Source organism: Onychostoma macrolepis, chromosome 14 (assembly GCF_012432095.1).
Source record: "Onychostoma macrolepis isolate SWU-2019 chromosome 14, ASM1243209v1, whole genome shotgun sequence".
NCBI lineage: Eukaryota > Metazoa > Chordata > Actinopteri > Cypriniformes > Cyprinidae > Onychostoma > Onychostoma macrolepis.
In genome coordinates, this window is record NC_081168.1 from 31,227,354 (window position 1) to 31,241,447 (window position 14,094).

A 14,094-nucleotide genomic window follows, 5' to 3' on the forward strand; every position below is an offset into this window, starting at 1 on the left:
GAAAACGTAAAATCACTTTTGCCAACAACAACAGCTCTTCGTACGCTGAATTTTGTGAACACATTTTGTGTAGTGCTTATCCATTGCTGAGAGATGCAGGTGGCTTTAAAATAATGAGATGTGGAAGGAGCCGGGCACTGACACAACTACCAGTGCCAAATTCTGGTTATAGCGTGAAATTTCTTCGCTGTGAGAGCAGTCTCAACAAAGCTTTGGCTTATATTGTGCCACTGCAGCAAGCTCTTTACATAGAGCCGGAAGAGCCAGAAGCAAAGGTATGTTACATCATTTCATGTGCATTTAAATTTCATGATGTAAAAATGTTAAAACTGCAAAAGTTATTTGTCCTATTTTAAAGGAGGATAGCCGTTGAAAAATGCAGGTTGTGCCACAAACATGTAGCTGTCCACAAACTGGAAGAAGATGTCAACAGTTGTTCAGGGTACGTGTTAATGTAAAATGAAGAAACAGAATGCTCTAAACATGTGAATTGTTCTATGCCATAACACAAGTTTAATTATTGATTTAGGGCTAGCAGCACAGTAGTGGACCTCACTGAAGACAAAGACAAAGACTCATCTGCTTCATTGTCAGAAACTGAAGAGTAAGTGATCAATAGCATTATTGCGATTAAAAACTTTTTGTAAGACACCTGGGCTCACAAACCAAAGTCACAAATTTAAAGGATGTTTTCCTCTGAAAATGTGGATAATGTTTCTATACAGACATGACCTGGAGACAATTGCAGAAGACTGTGACACATGTCCTCAGGCAACTTCACCACAAGCTGTGAGTTTAAATTGCAGTGCATACTGTTATTACAGCTATTATTCAAAACAGTTTAAAGAAACATGATTTGTTTCCTGCAAATACAGGTTGAATTGCATAAATAATAATTTATATTGACTTTTAGTTACTATGTGGTGATGGTAACTGTTCATTTATAGGCACAGATGCTGAAAGCAGGACCAAGTACAGGGTGTTTGTATACACCGTTGAGGTTTGTTGTTTCTACTGTTTAAAGGTGTTGTATGCATTTTTTGTTGTTGTTTTGCACATATTTAGGAAAGTTCACATACTTGTTTCTCCAAAAAACAATCCGGTAACACTTTCTTATAAGGTACGACCTTGATACATGTTACATGTACTTACTATTGTAAAAACAATTAATCATGCCTAATTACATGCAAGTAACCCTAAACCAAGGCTATTCAACTCCGGTCCTGGAGGCCCAGTGATCTGCATAGTTTACTTCCAACCCTTATTCAGCACACCTCTTCATCACTTTTAAATAGTCCTGAATACTTTGATTAGCTTGGTCAGGTGTGTTTAATTAGGGTTGGAACTAAACTCTGCAGGACACCGGCCCTCCAGGAACCAAGTTGAAGAACCCTGTGCTAAACCAAATCCTAACCCTAACCATACAGTAAGTGCATGTAGTTAATTAATATTTTCCCCCAATTTTTTCTTATAGTGACATATTGCTGGATAGCTATTCTGAGGAAGATTTAGAGATGCTATCATCTCCTGTTCGACCTTACAGTCCAGCTCATGTGAGTGAATGGTCATTCTGCACTTTTGCTGACAGGCTTTTACATTTTTTATTTATTCTTTGTTCTGATCTGTTTTATAAAGGATGAGGATGACGTCGCTGAGGTTTTAAGTAACTTCAGAAGTGAAAACAGTACTCAGGAAAGTACTACAACTGTGGTGGTCAGGAGAAAACGTGTACTGCAAAGTGCCATCACTGCCCTTGGAAAAACATACTTTGCATGGCACAATCGACCACAAGTTGAATTTGTGGGTGAGCTTGCTGAAGACCATGGTGGTCCCACAAGGGAGTTTTTCAGGTGGGTTCACATTGGTCAGTTACTGACCTTTACATGCACTTATGTTTAAATTAGAGGTTGAATAAAGGTACAAATTTATCAACGGTGAAAACTATGTTGGACCATACTGTCCGATAACCAATTATTAAATTGAATAAAATTGATACTGAATAAAAACGTAACACTCATGCATAACAAAGTGGATTAACTAATGTAAACAGACCAACAACATCATATTTAAAGGGGCCATGAAATGCATTTTCAAAATTTTAAATGAGATTTCTCAAGGTTATTTTATTAACGCAGCAAAACAGTGTCACCGTAAACAAAGCAGCACTGTCCTTATAAAGACTATTTTAATGCATTATACAGAAGTCAGTTCTCCTCTGAAATACATTAAAATAAACCTCCATCCTTAATTTAGTATTTAGAATTTTCTTTAAGTGTTTTGCACATTATTAAATGTTTATGTCTCATTTAAAGGTTTTGTAATTTTCCACTCTGTCATTTCCACATGATACTTCAGAAAATAATCGCAGAGGTTGGCCGAAATAAAGCAAAAACCATCCAATTCTGATTTATGCCTGGTCAACCAGTGAATCTTAAGTACTTGTTTGATTATTACAGCCAAAGATATTTTATTTAATTTGTTACAGGCTTTTGATGAAAGAGGTCCAATCATCCTTGGGAGTTTTTGAGGGACAGGAAGGGAACCTCTATTTTACTTACGATCAGTCAGCTTTAGAGCAGGGCAGGTACTATACAGCAGGGAAACTGACTGCTTGGTCTCTGTTACATGGAGGACCAGGCCTTAAAGCACTAGACCCTGCCTTGTTTTTGCTAATGTGTGGTCAGGATACAGATCTAGAGCACTTCCGTTGTGAGTTGTTGCCAGACAGGGAGGTGCAGAAAAATGTCCTGAAGGTATTCACAAATTGGTTAACATATTCCAAAGTTCAAGAGTTTGTTAAAAGTATTTTGTTTCTCTGTTTTGAGTGTTCAAAGCCTTTTTTTCTTTGCTTAATCTTTTGTAACAAAGTAACAAAAGAAACAGTGTAACACGGAAGAGGATTGTGTAAAGCTTAAACAGGATCTTGGGGAATGGATTGCTGAATGTGGAGTGCCGCAGATCTACAATGCTAAACTTGAACGCCTCCCACATATTTATGGACAGGTTGTGAAGCACCTCATTTTTCACAGGTATTATTACCTATTGCATTGTTTAAATGTCAAGTTTTAAAGTCACAAAGAAACAGATGTAGTGACAGTTTTTATCTTCTAATAGTAAAGTATTTTCAAATAATCAAAAAAAGAAAAAAACTAATTGTAGGGTGGGGACATATCTTTTGGTTGAGATATGGGCGTTGTAAATAAAAATAAAATAAAGGGGTCATGAGTTTAATTATTAAACTCTGCATTTTTTTTATTATTATTATTTTAGAATGTTCTCTGAGGTCCTCTTATAATTGTAGCAAGACAAATCAAAAGTTACATCAAAAAACATAATTTAGAAGTAGTAGGAGCCTTTCTACAGAGCAGTCTTTTTTTTAGACAGGACATAGTGGTTCCCAATGCTCCAATTGGCTAAACGTTTTACATATTAAAATAATAGATGGATGCTGCTGTGACGTACTCTGAAAACAACCTGGGTCACTTGGGTTAAAAACATATAAATCCTCAGTAGATATATGAAATGGAACAGACAATGCGATAGTGGTAAAAACATGTTTGCTCACACTTAGGTGTTGTGACATACTGTTGGATCCAATATAGTCAGACACAGCACTGCATCATCTTTTACTACTTTTACATCTGTCTGAAATGCTTGTATTGAACTGTCTTGTGTAAAATCAAATCTGCAGTAAAGTAAAACAAACAAACAAACAGTGTTTCACTGATACGATCTGGAGCTCTTTCACAAACTTGTGAGGTATTATTAAATTAGGTTTTACAAAATTACAAAATGAGGTTTTATCAGTTTGCCTAAAATAAAACAAACCATTTGTATGATTTACAAACTATTTACTTCTGGTTGAGTCTGAGAACATGTGTATATTTCCCCAACTTACATTTTGAAGATACAAGCTCTTTAATTAATCTGAATATTTACACACAAATTGACTGCTTATGTTTCATAAATGAGGACCGATGATTGGAAAAGTTCTGTAGTAAAACCAGCAGTGTTAATGCGTTTTATAAATGAACAAGAAAAATGCCAAGTTGTGTCACTCTGACACCAAATTGTTTTTGTTGTGAGGTGAAGTTATGATAAGCTGTCTGCATCTTGCATGATTTTTCATATATTTATTTATCCCATTTTAGAACGTCAAACATTATCAAGCAGTTCAAACAAGGGGTTAACTCTTGTTTGAAGATGTGGGAGACAGTGGAAAGGCACTTCACCCACACAACAGGACAACTGACAAGGATTCCATTCCGATTGTTATTTAAAGTCATCTGGAGTGAGGACGGTTCCAACAGGAGGGAAGCAATGTTCTCCTGGGAATAACTCCTTACTTCAGTTGAAAGTACCTTTATACTTTTTAAGTTTTGCAGTAACTTCAAGGGATACTTTAGCAAAATAAAAATTCTGTTGTCATTTATTTTACCATCATAAGGGTAATTTCCAGTCCAGAGCAGGTGTATCTGTACGTGACTGCTTGCTGGTATACAGTATGTGGGGGATGCTCTAAACTAAATTGGTAATGTTATCTGACTGGACAGCTAGCAGCAGGCATCTCTCCTTTATTCACAACACATTCCAAAAAAATTATCTTTTTTTTTTTTTTTGTACTGCCAACTTTACTCTAGGACTGAACGGTCTCAAGATGTTGCAGCCCACATTGCAGAATTCCTCTCATCTTTAGGACAGAAAATGTCAAGCCCTGTTTCAGAAGACGATCTTGATTGTGTGCTGTACCAAATAGAGAATGTGATCAGTCTGATTGGAACATGTGCTGACCGTTCATCATTTGGAAACTTGGACAATGGTTTGGAAAATTTACAGGAGGCACATGAGCTTCTTGCATCAACAAGGGATGCAACATGTCACGGTTACAAAGCTCCAGTTCTTAAACAAACTGGTGAGAGGGGACGGCCTGCCTTTAACATCACCATGGATCAGCTTGAATACCTCCTTGAGCTAAACTTTACTGTTCCTGAGATATCTCGTCTGTTGCATGTGAGTTTAAGCACTGTGAAGAGGAGATTGAAGGAATATGGACATTCTGTGAAGCAAACATATAGCCAGATTTCTGCTGAAGACTTGAGAAAAGTCATTAGTGGCTTCATTCAGCGGTGTCCCAATTCAGGATATGCCATGGTCTCTGGATATCTTAAGAGCTCAGACATTATGTAAGGCAGATATTCTCTCTATGTGCTTTTTGATATATAGAACTAAATATCATCTTTATATAATGTTGTTCTTTGTCCTTACAGAATTACATTATGCTCACAAGCATCATTGTGCTTGTTTCATTAACTGAATGACCAGTATTACCATAAATCTGTATGTTGTATGTTTTTGTCATATGAACATTAATGTGTTGCCAGAGGAGGGTGTCTCCTTGCCACTTATGCCTGTGGCTGGTCACGGGTTATAAAGGCATTGATGTGATAGTTCACCCAAAAATTTAAATTCTGTCAATAATTACTTACCCTCATGTCATTCCAAACCCGCAAGACTTGCCCTTTTCTGCATGTAAACAACGCATGCACGTGACGCTGCTGACGTAGAACATGCATACACTGCGTCTTGTTTACATTCAGAGGAGAGCGCTGACAGAATTGAGTGTCATAGTAATAGTAATTTGTGTTCCAAAGATGAACAAAGGTCTTACAAGTTTTGATTTTTGGGTGAACTATTCATTTAATAATATAGATCACTTTTATTTTTATATATTTATAATTTTCATTAAAGCTGCTTTGAAACATTGTGTGTTGTAAAGTGTTATACACTTGACTAATTGGCAAATAGTGCTAATGTGTGTATATGTGTGTGTGTATATGTATATATATATATATATATATATATACATATACATATGTGTGTGTGTGTGAAGAAACAATATTAATCATGTATAATCGCCCATTTATTATGTGTAAAAATATAAGGCGTGCTATTCTATAAGTTGCTTACAAAATCAAGGTATTGCTTTTATATTGTCTTACTAGTTTAATGCCAAATCAAATGAATAAATCTATAAAAACATACTTTTTGTTCTTAAAAAGATTCTTAAATCTTTAAACTGACTGAGGTGTACAAGAAAATTGTTTAATTCTAATTCAGTTTTAATTAATTTGCATGGTGCTTTTCACAAATAGTGTTCCAGGCAGTTTCACTAGTTTAATGATGTCTTAGAACCCCGTGAGCAATTGCCTGTATAGACAACTGATGCCTAAAGAATTTTTTGTTATCCTGTCACATTTTGTTAATATTAAGCTTAAGCAGATCACAATTCATTTTAAGGGTAGTTAAAGCTTGGATTACAGTAAAAAGTGCTGATGCTAACAGCTGTCCTCTCCACTCTTATGTAGAGTGACATGATCTGCAGTTAGGGAAACACTGAAAGCTGTGGATCCAGTGGGCACTCTGCTGCGTGGATTGCACCTTCATTTTGTTCACAGAAGGGTATATTCAGTTCCTTCACCTTTGTCTCTTTGGCACATCAATATAAATCACAAACTAATTAAGTAGGTAGACATTTTATTGAGTAAATTCTTTGTTTGAATTTGCTGCTAGACATATTGTGTTATATCAATTTGGGATGCACAATATTTTTACTACAAAAACATTTTTAAAGTTTTATCTTCAACTGTAGACCCTGCTAAATAGGCTATATTCAGCCAACACTTGTTGCTGCTGTAGTTTTTTACTCTGAGTTTACTCGGAATCACTTTAATACACAGGAAATCAGCTTGTCATATGTTTTGTTCCGACTTATCACTGTCAATCATAGTAATGACTTTTCGGAACAATTTAGCTTTGTCATTTCTAAAACGGTATCCGTGGACGTTTGGTCCTCTTAAACAAACAAAAATTGTCTTCAGATCGTGATTGGATTATGTAGAGAAACGCAAAGGGTGATATAGCACAGCTGAGTTTGACAGTTGACCGGAAATGACTGAGCTGGCTTATCATAAAATCAAACATAATATTTGGTTTAATAATCAGAGGCTGTAACCTATGGTGAATAAAAATCACAAACCTGACATTTATAAATGAACACTTCAAGCAAAACTAAAATAAAGTATCAGCCAAAATGAGTTGAAAAATATCGGCAGATTGGATTGGAAAATCCAATATCATGCATCCCTATTTATGATTATACACAGGAAGTGTTTTCAACTGCTAAAATTGGTTGTTCTCCCTGTAAGGTGGCACATCGTCATCCATGGGGGCATAGATGGATTCAGCCGTAAAATCACGTATTTGAAGGCATCCACCAACAACCAGGCCTCAACAGTTTTGGAGGCATTTTTGGAAGCTGTCGAGCAGTTTGGTTTGCCGAGTTGGGTGAGGGGGGTGAGAATGTTGATGTAGCGAGGTTTATGTTGGAGCATCCTCTTCGTGGGCCAGGTAAGACAACATAAAATATTTATACATTTTTGTGTTTTATTTAATTTAAATGCTGAAATGTTTAATATTAATGAAAACAAGGTATTATTTACGCGCAATTTATAAATTATTTGTTAGTGTAACAAAATGCAATACTGTGATTAGGGATGCACTATATATTGGAAACCATATCAGTATCATCCGTTCAATGCTCATTTTTAATGTTGTCATTATCTGTCCAATAAGAAAATTAGGCCAGTATATAAAAGCCTATAAATAATGGCGTATTTCCTTCAGCTGAGACCTTGAGGAGGGATACTCATTTCGGTTGATTTTCCTGATCTACAAGTTTCATTTGTTCTTGTTTAGCTTCCAGTGCCTTGCAAGCATGTGCTATAGTTAATGTGCTTGACAAGCCACCCAGCTGCAATGATAACGTGATGCACAAACACATTAAATCCATAATTTTCAGCGAGCTGCAATGTATGAGCAAAACAGGGAACCGAGTCCCAGTTCACCCATCCTGGAGAGTTTGCAGCCACATTTGCATTCAAAGAGACATGCACAAAAACAGCATGTTTCTGCTTCCACCCTAAATAGACATATTCAAAATGATATAATCAATGATCTGTGGGGTATTTTGAGCTGAAACTTCACACATTCTGGGGACACCTGAGACCTATATTACAGCTTGTAAAAATGGCCGTAAAAGGTGTCCTTTAACTTTGAAAGACTTTAAAGTAAAGACTCCTACTTGGAGTCTTCAGAGTCTTCACCTAATTCTTCACTTTAATTCTTAGTCTTTCGCAGTTAATATCTTTTCTTTTCTTAACCTGTTTTTGTCACCCTGCTGCCCAAGTTAACTGTTTCTTTTCTGATGGTTACATCTCAACTTTGCAGTTTCTATAGTGTTTTAGTAGTAACAGTGATTGTTTTCTCTTTTACGTCTGTTTACACCTTAGAGAAGACCAGCTATATTACGGGAAGAAGTGTCCACAACCAACGTATTGAGCGTCTGTGGAGGGATGTGTGGTGTGCAGTTACCTCCAATTATTATGCAGCTTTCCAGCATCTGCAGAAAATTGCAGCACTGGACCCAGACAATGAAAAACACCTCATATGTCTGCACTATGTCATGGTGCCTAGACTGAATGAGGACCTTGACCTGTTTAGATGGGTGTGGGACAGACATCCTCTTTCATCGGAGGGCAACAGATCTCCACAACAGTTATGGGTTTCAGGTCAACTGTTGAATACAGAAGTTCCAGCTGATCCAGTAAGTTGCCAACAATATTAGATGATTCAGCAGGATTAGGATTTGGGAGACCACCTAGTTATCAGAGTTGGGGGAGTCAAGTTACATGACTAGCATGAGTTGCAAATTTAAGGACCTGTGAAGTGTTTGAATTAATAGAGAAAATGACTCAACTCGACTTGACTTTGACTTGAGAACTTATGACTTGACTTGAACTCTATGACTCAATTTTCATATCGCAATAAGTACTGAAGATTTCATCATGGTATATGGTATTATCACTGTTGAATTGCTTTACATAAAGTGTCCTAATTTATTTTTCTTTTTTTTTTTTTAGTTCATTACAGCTAATGAATTAACTGTTTACTAGAGTAACATTATTGTAAAGTGTTCACAAACAATAAAGAATCAGAATATTTTCAATATCTGCTGCATGTTTTAGTCAATATTACAATTAAAAAATGTTTAAATTTAAAAAGCATTAAAGTATTTGGTGCTGTGATGAACACAAGATCAAACACACAAAAAAACTGAATAGCTGTTTGAAACATTTAATTACTGTTCAGAAGCAGTCGTTAGCACAGCCTGCTTTGTTTATAGGCCATACCAAAGTTTTTTTTTTTTTTTTAAGGCAAATCATGTCACTCGGCGACCATCTTTGAAATGCCGCTTGGGCATGCAAGTGCAGCTTCTATCTCTTTGAATGAATTCTCCAAAACTGTTTGCCAAGCTTAAGATTAAATTTAATATTTGAAATCACCAACTAAACCTAACAGCTGTCTCATAAATGTTGTTTCTTTTGCTCAACTAGTGTTAAAGAAACTTATGAATCTATCAGTTGTATCCTTAATTGTTTGGAAACTTTTAAAATGTGAATATTTATTTTTTTAATTAGAATTATTTTAAATGACTGTTATAACAAATTAATATTAATTATAAATATACAATTTAGAAAGTTTTCTTAATTTCTGAGGGAAACATTTTAAATGGCAGATATAAACAATGCTTGTTATTTGAAACTGTGACTTGATCCTTAGCAGGACTTGACTTGCTTGAGGTGAGCACTGACTCAACTCAACTTGCTTGGATTGTATTCACAGTGACTTACCACTTGACTTGGGACTTGATGGTAGGGACTTGAGAGAGATTTGTGACTTGAACATCTAACTGATTTGTTTCCACCTCTGCTAGGACAATAGATGTGATTTTGCAGGACGTCTGTGAGAGATAAATTGACTACTATACTATGTAAATATTGATTTACAGTAGTTAGAAAGCTTATAATCTTTTGTTAATTGGAATTTTGGAACGGGTTTTAGGTACTCTGCACCATGTTTTGCTTGAAAACACCCTTTAGTTCTAAAATCTCTGTAAAGCACAGCTTCTTGAAGCATAACATTTTTGTACATTTTTAACACCAAATATTCCAAAAATAACTTTATTACATTTTTCCCTTATTTGATTTTAACAGATGGATTTTGCTGACTTTGGAGTGGATTGGGATGGTCCTGTTCCTGCCATGGATTGTGGGGGTGTTCCCGAGGCTCCTGCATCACTTCAGGAGGCTGTACTGCGTATAATCACTGAACACATCAAACCCCTAATGTCAAGTCAATGCTTTGGCATGGATGTTTACTTTGAGGCACTAAGACTCAGTGAAGCTGTCATTGTTTAGAGGCTCAAAGAGTGGGCCAAGGATTGCTTAAATTACAAATATTTTTGATTAAGTGTATTTTTCTGGGAATGACCATTGTACCAGTTGCACTGAGACATTTCTAATTATACCAAGCATGACAGTGAATATCATTTGCTTGTATACATTTACATATATGCATTGTATATAACATTGTATTTTGGAAATTATCTTACTGAGTGCACTGGGTAGAGCCGAGAAGGTGTGGGGCAAGAAACAATTGTGGAGGAAAGAGGTGAGAAAGAAGCATTCTTGCATCTTCACTCAATAGAATATGGAGACTATACATAGATTCACTATTTGTATATTCCATATGTGAAGAGATCAGAGTATTTGAGGTTATTTTATGCTTACAGTACGTTAAAGAGAATTTTGGAAATCAACAAAGCTTTACATGACTTTATTAACATGATTAATGTTTCTCGTGTTTGTTTGATGAACCATAAACAATTATTGCATATGTATCTGTGAAATAGTCAATAACACACTAACAGTCAGAAGAAAATAACAAGTGGAAGAAAATTAATGTCACAGTTCCAATTAGGATAGTAAAGAGACTTTTCTACTGACTCAAAGTATCAAGTAGTTTTATATGTTATATGGGGTAAAGGTACACCTTAAGTAAAATGTGCCTTTCACTGATCCCATATAGCCTAGTGACTGCAGGAAGGAAAAAAAAGTTAACCATGCATTCATAAATTTGCAATACGCAATTATTTCTCATTATTTTATTGAAATGATTTTAATGAAAGTTAAACAAAAAAATACACTGTACAGGTTCCTGAATTTTTAAATATCAGGTTTGGATAAAATATAGAAATATAGCTAGGCTAAATAGTCGTTTGGATAAAATATAGAAATCGCTTTAATTCTAATATTCGGTCCCTGTACATGAAGAGAGAGGAGTGTCGGTGGTCCGCTGCGTGAGGAGAGCGAGTCACCAGCTGAGGAGAGTCAGTGGTCTGCTGCGTGAGGAGAGCGAGTCACCAGCTGAGGAGAGTCAGTGGTCCGCTGCGTGAGGAGAGCGAGTCACCAGCTGAGGAGAGTCAGTGGTCCGCTGCATGAGGAGAGAGAGTAAGGAGATGCACCGCTGGCCTATCAGTGGGAAAGCCAGTCATTAGCCCTATTTTTGGACCTTCCGGCCTGCCCTACTGGCCAGTCCCCCCAGGGACCTGGGGAGTTCGGCGGGGATGTGTCAGAATGCGACGCCTTCTGTACCATCCAGCTCTGCTCCCCTCCGCTGCACCACCATGGGTATGTCAATTGTCCCTTTGGTGCCACTCGCACGGAGTTTGGGGGCGTGGCTTGCGCTGCCCAACCCGTCCTGCTGGCTCATTCGCACAATCCGACTCGGCTATACGATTCAGTTCGCCAGGCGACCTCCCAAGCTCAGCGGCTCTCTCGAGACTTCGGTGGCAGTCCGAGATGCACTTGTCTTGTGTCAGGAGATTGCTGTCCTCCTGGCAAAGGATGCAATCGAGCCGGTCCCTCCAGTCGAGATGAGGCAGGGGTTTTACAGCCCTTACTTCATCATACCTAAGAAATGTATCCTGGATCTGCTAATCTCGAATCGGGCCCTTCTCAAGCTCCCATTCAAGATGTTGACGCAGAAGCGCATCATCATATGCATCCAACCCCAGGATTGGTTTGCAGCGGTTGACCTGAAGGATGCTTACTTTCATGTCTCGATTCGCCCTCGACACAGGCCGTTCCTACGGGTTGCGTTCGAGGGTCGGGCATGGCAGTACAGGGTCCTCCCCTTCGGGCTCTCCCTGTCCCCTCGTGTCTTTACCCAAGTCACGGAGGGCGCCCTTGCCCCGTTATGGGAAGTGGGCATCAGGATCCTCAACTGTATTGAGCGCGAGAACAGTTGTGCGATCACAGGGACCTGGTGCTCCGGCACCTCAGCCAGTTGGGGCTTCGGGTCAACTGGGAAAAGAGCAAGCTCTCCCCCAAGCAGAGAAACTCTTTTTTCAGTATGGAGTTAGACTCGGTGAGTGTGGTGGTGCGTCTCACCAACGAGCGTGCCCAGTCCATGCTGACCTGCCTGAGTTCGTTCAGAGGCGGGATGGTGGTACCACTGAAACACTTTCAGAGGCTCCTGGGGCATATGACATTGGCAGTCGCAGTCTCACCGCTCGGATTGCTTCATATGGGACCACTTCAGCACAGGTTACACTCCCAAGTCCCGAGATGGGCATGTTGCCGTGGTATAGTTCGCGTGACCATCACGCCAACGCGTTGCCTCTCATTCAGCCGCTGGACGTACCTTGTCCTTCTACGGGTCGAAGTACCCTTAGAACAAGTGTCTTGGCATGTCGTTGTCATAATGGATGCCTCCAGTGCGGGCTGGTGTGCTACATGCAACGGGCAGGCAGTCTCGGGGATTCTGGACAGGGCCTCGACTGCTTTGGCACATCAACTGCCTCAAGTTGCTGGCAGTGCTACTAGCCTTGCAGCGGTCCAGCCGCTACTGCTTGGCTAGCATGTGTTGGTCCGCATGGACAACACTGCGGCTGTCTCATACATCAACTGGCAGGGTTGTCTACGAACACGTCACATGTCACAACTTGCCCGCCATCTCCTCCTCTGGAGTCAGACGCAGCGCAAGTTACTGCGCGCCGTCCACATCCTGGAGCGCAATCGTGCAGCCGATGTGCTCTCACGACAGCTCATGTTCCCTAGAGAATGGTGACTCCATCCCGAGACGATCCGGCTGTTCTGGAGTCGATTCGGGGAAGTTCAGGTAAACCCGGTTGCTTCCCACGAGTCCTCCCACAGCCAGTTGTATGACTCCCTGACCAAGGCCCCCTCTGCACGGACGCACTGAGACCCCGGCCTGGATACGTGCCCAAGGTTCCCACCACGCCCTTCCGTGATCTGCTGGTGAACCTGCAAGCACTGCCGTCGAAGGAGGCAGACCCAGCCTTGGCGTTGCTGTGTTCCGTAAGAGCGCTGTGCATATACGTGGACTGCACCCATAGCTTTAGAAGCTCTGAGCAGCTCTTTGTCTGCCACGGAGGTCAGCAGAAAGGGAAGGCTGTCTTCAAGCAGAGGTTGGCCCACTGGATAGTGGATGCCATCGCCTTGGCGTACCAATCTCAAGGCGAGCCATGCCCCCTGTTGGTGAGGGCTCACTTCCCGCAAAGTATTGCCACCTTCTATGCGTTGGCGCACGGCGCCTCTCTGGCAGGCATCTGTTGAGCTGCGGGCTGGGCGACACTGAACACATTTGCGAGATTTGACCTCCTCCTGTAAGTTCCCCGGACGGCGAACCCTGGTAGAGTTCCTCCAGCACCCCAACTCCACGAGTACTGATGCCGCTTCACCTAAGCGATTTTTCTCAGTTTGCAGAGATTTTCTTTTCTGGCTAGACCACCTGAAAAAGTCATTCCTGCTGTTTGTTTGTAGCGGCAATTTGATTGTTTTCTTCACTACTTCAATATATGAATGTATATCCAACAATATACTGATACAAATAAAATCACTCGTTATCCTTTTCTGAGTATTTTTTTTTATACGCCTTTTTCCGAAGCGACTTACAAATGATCAATTTACAAATATATTTTTCAAATCAACTGAATAAAAAAAAAAACAGACGGAATACGATCGTAGACGGAAATAATTATCGAGAAACAGTCTCGTATCTGATATCTAAACTAGGATAGTATTAATAATATAACGTAAATGTCTCGAATTAAGACAATGGGTTGAAGCCATATTTTATTAACCCTCTGGGGTCTGAGGTCATGTTTTGACA

At 39.3% G+C, this 14,094-nt stretch overlaps 1 protein-coding gene across 1 annotated transcript; it reads left to right on the top strand.

Annotated features, from left to right (window-relative positions):
• Positions 1-118: 118 nt before the first annotated feature.
• On the top strand, positions 119-5,502 carry LOC131553153 (G2/M phase-specific E3 ubiquitin-protein ligase-like). The gene is made up of 10 exons (XM_058797565.1): positions 119-165; positions 359-442; positions 530-604; positions 726-789; positions 948-1,000; positions 1,475-1,553; positions 1,636-1,850; positions 2,486-2,753; positions 2,869-3,029; positions 4,152-5,502. Exons 1-9 carry the CDS (start codon positions 119-121, stop codon positions 2,869-2,871), a joined length of 888 nt encoding a protein of 295 aa, XP_058653548.1. The 3' UTR covers positions 2,872-3,029; positions 4,152-5,502.
• The last annotated feature ends 8,592 nt before the right edge of the window (positions 5,503-14,094 follow it).

What these genes read in the sequence shown, in the direction of transcription:
- LOC131553153 (XM_058797565.1), top strand. Translation starts at nt 119, where the DNA reads ATGTGGAAGGAGCCGGGCACTGACACAACTACCAGTGCCAAATTCTG. An exon ending in ACTACCAGTGCCAAATTCTG is followed by an intron (nt 166 to 358) that starts GTTATAGCGTGA and finishes CCTATTTTAAAG; the next exon opens with GAGGATAGCCGTTGAAAAAT. An exon ending in GACCTTACAGTCCAGCTCAT is followed by an intron (nt 1,554 to 1,635) that starts GTGAGTGAATGG and finishes TGTTTTATAAAG; the next exon opens with GATGAGGATGACGTCGCTGA.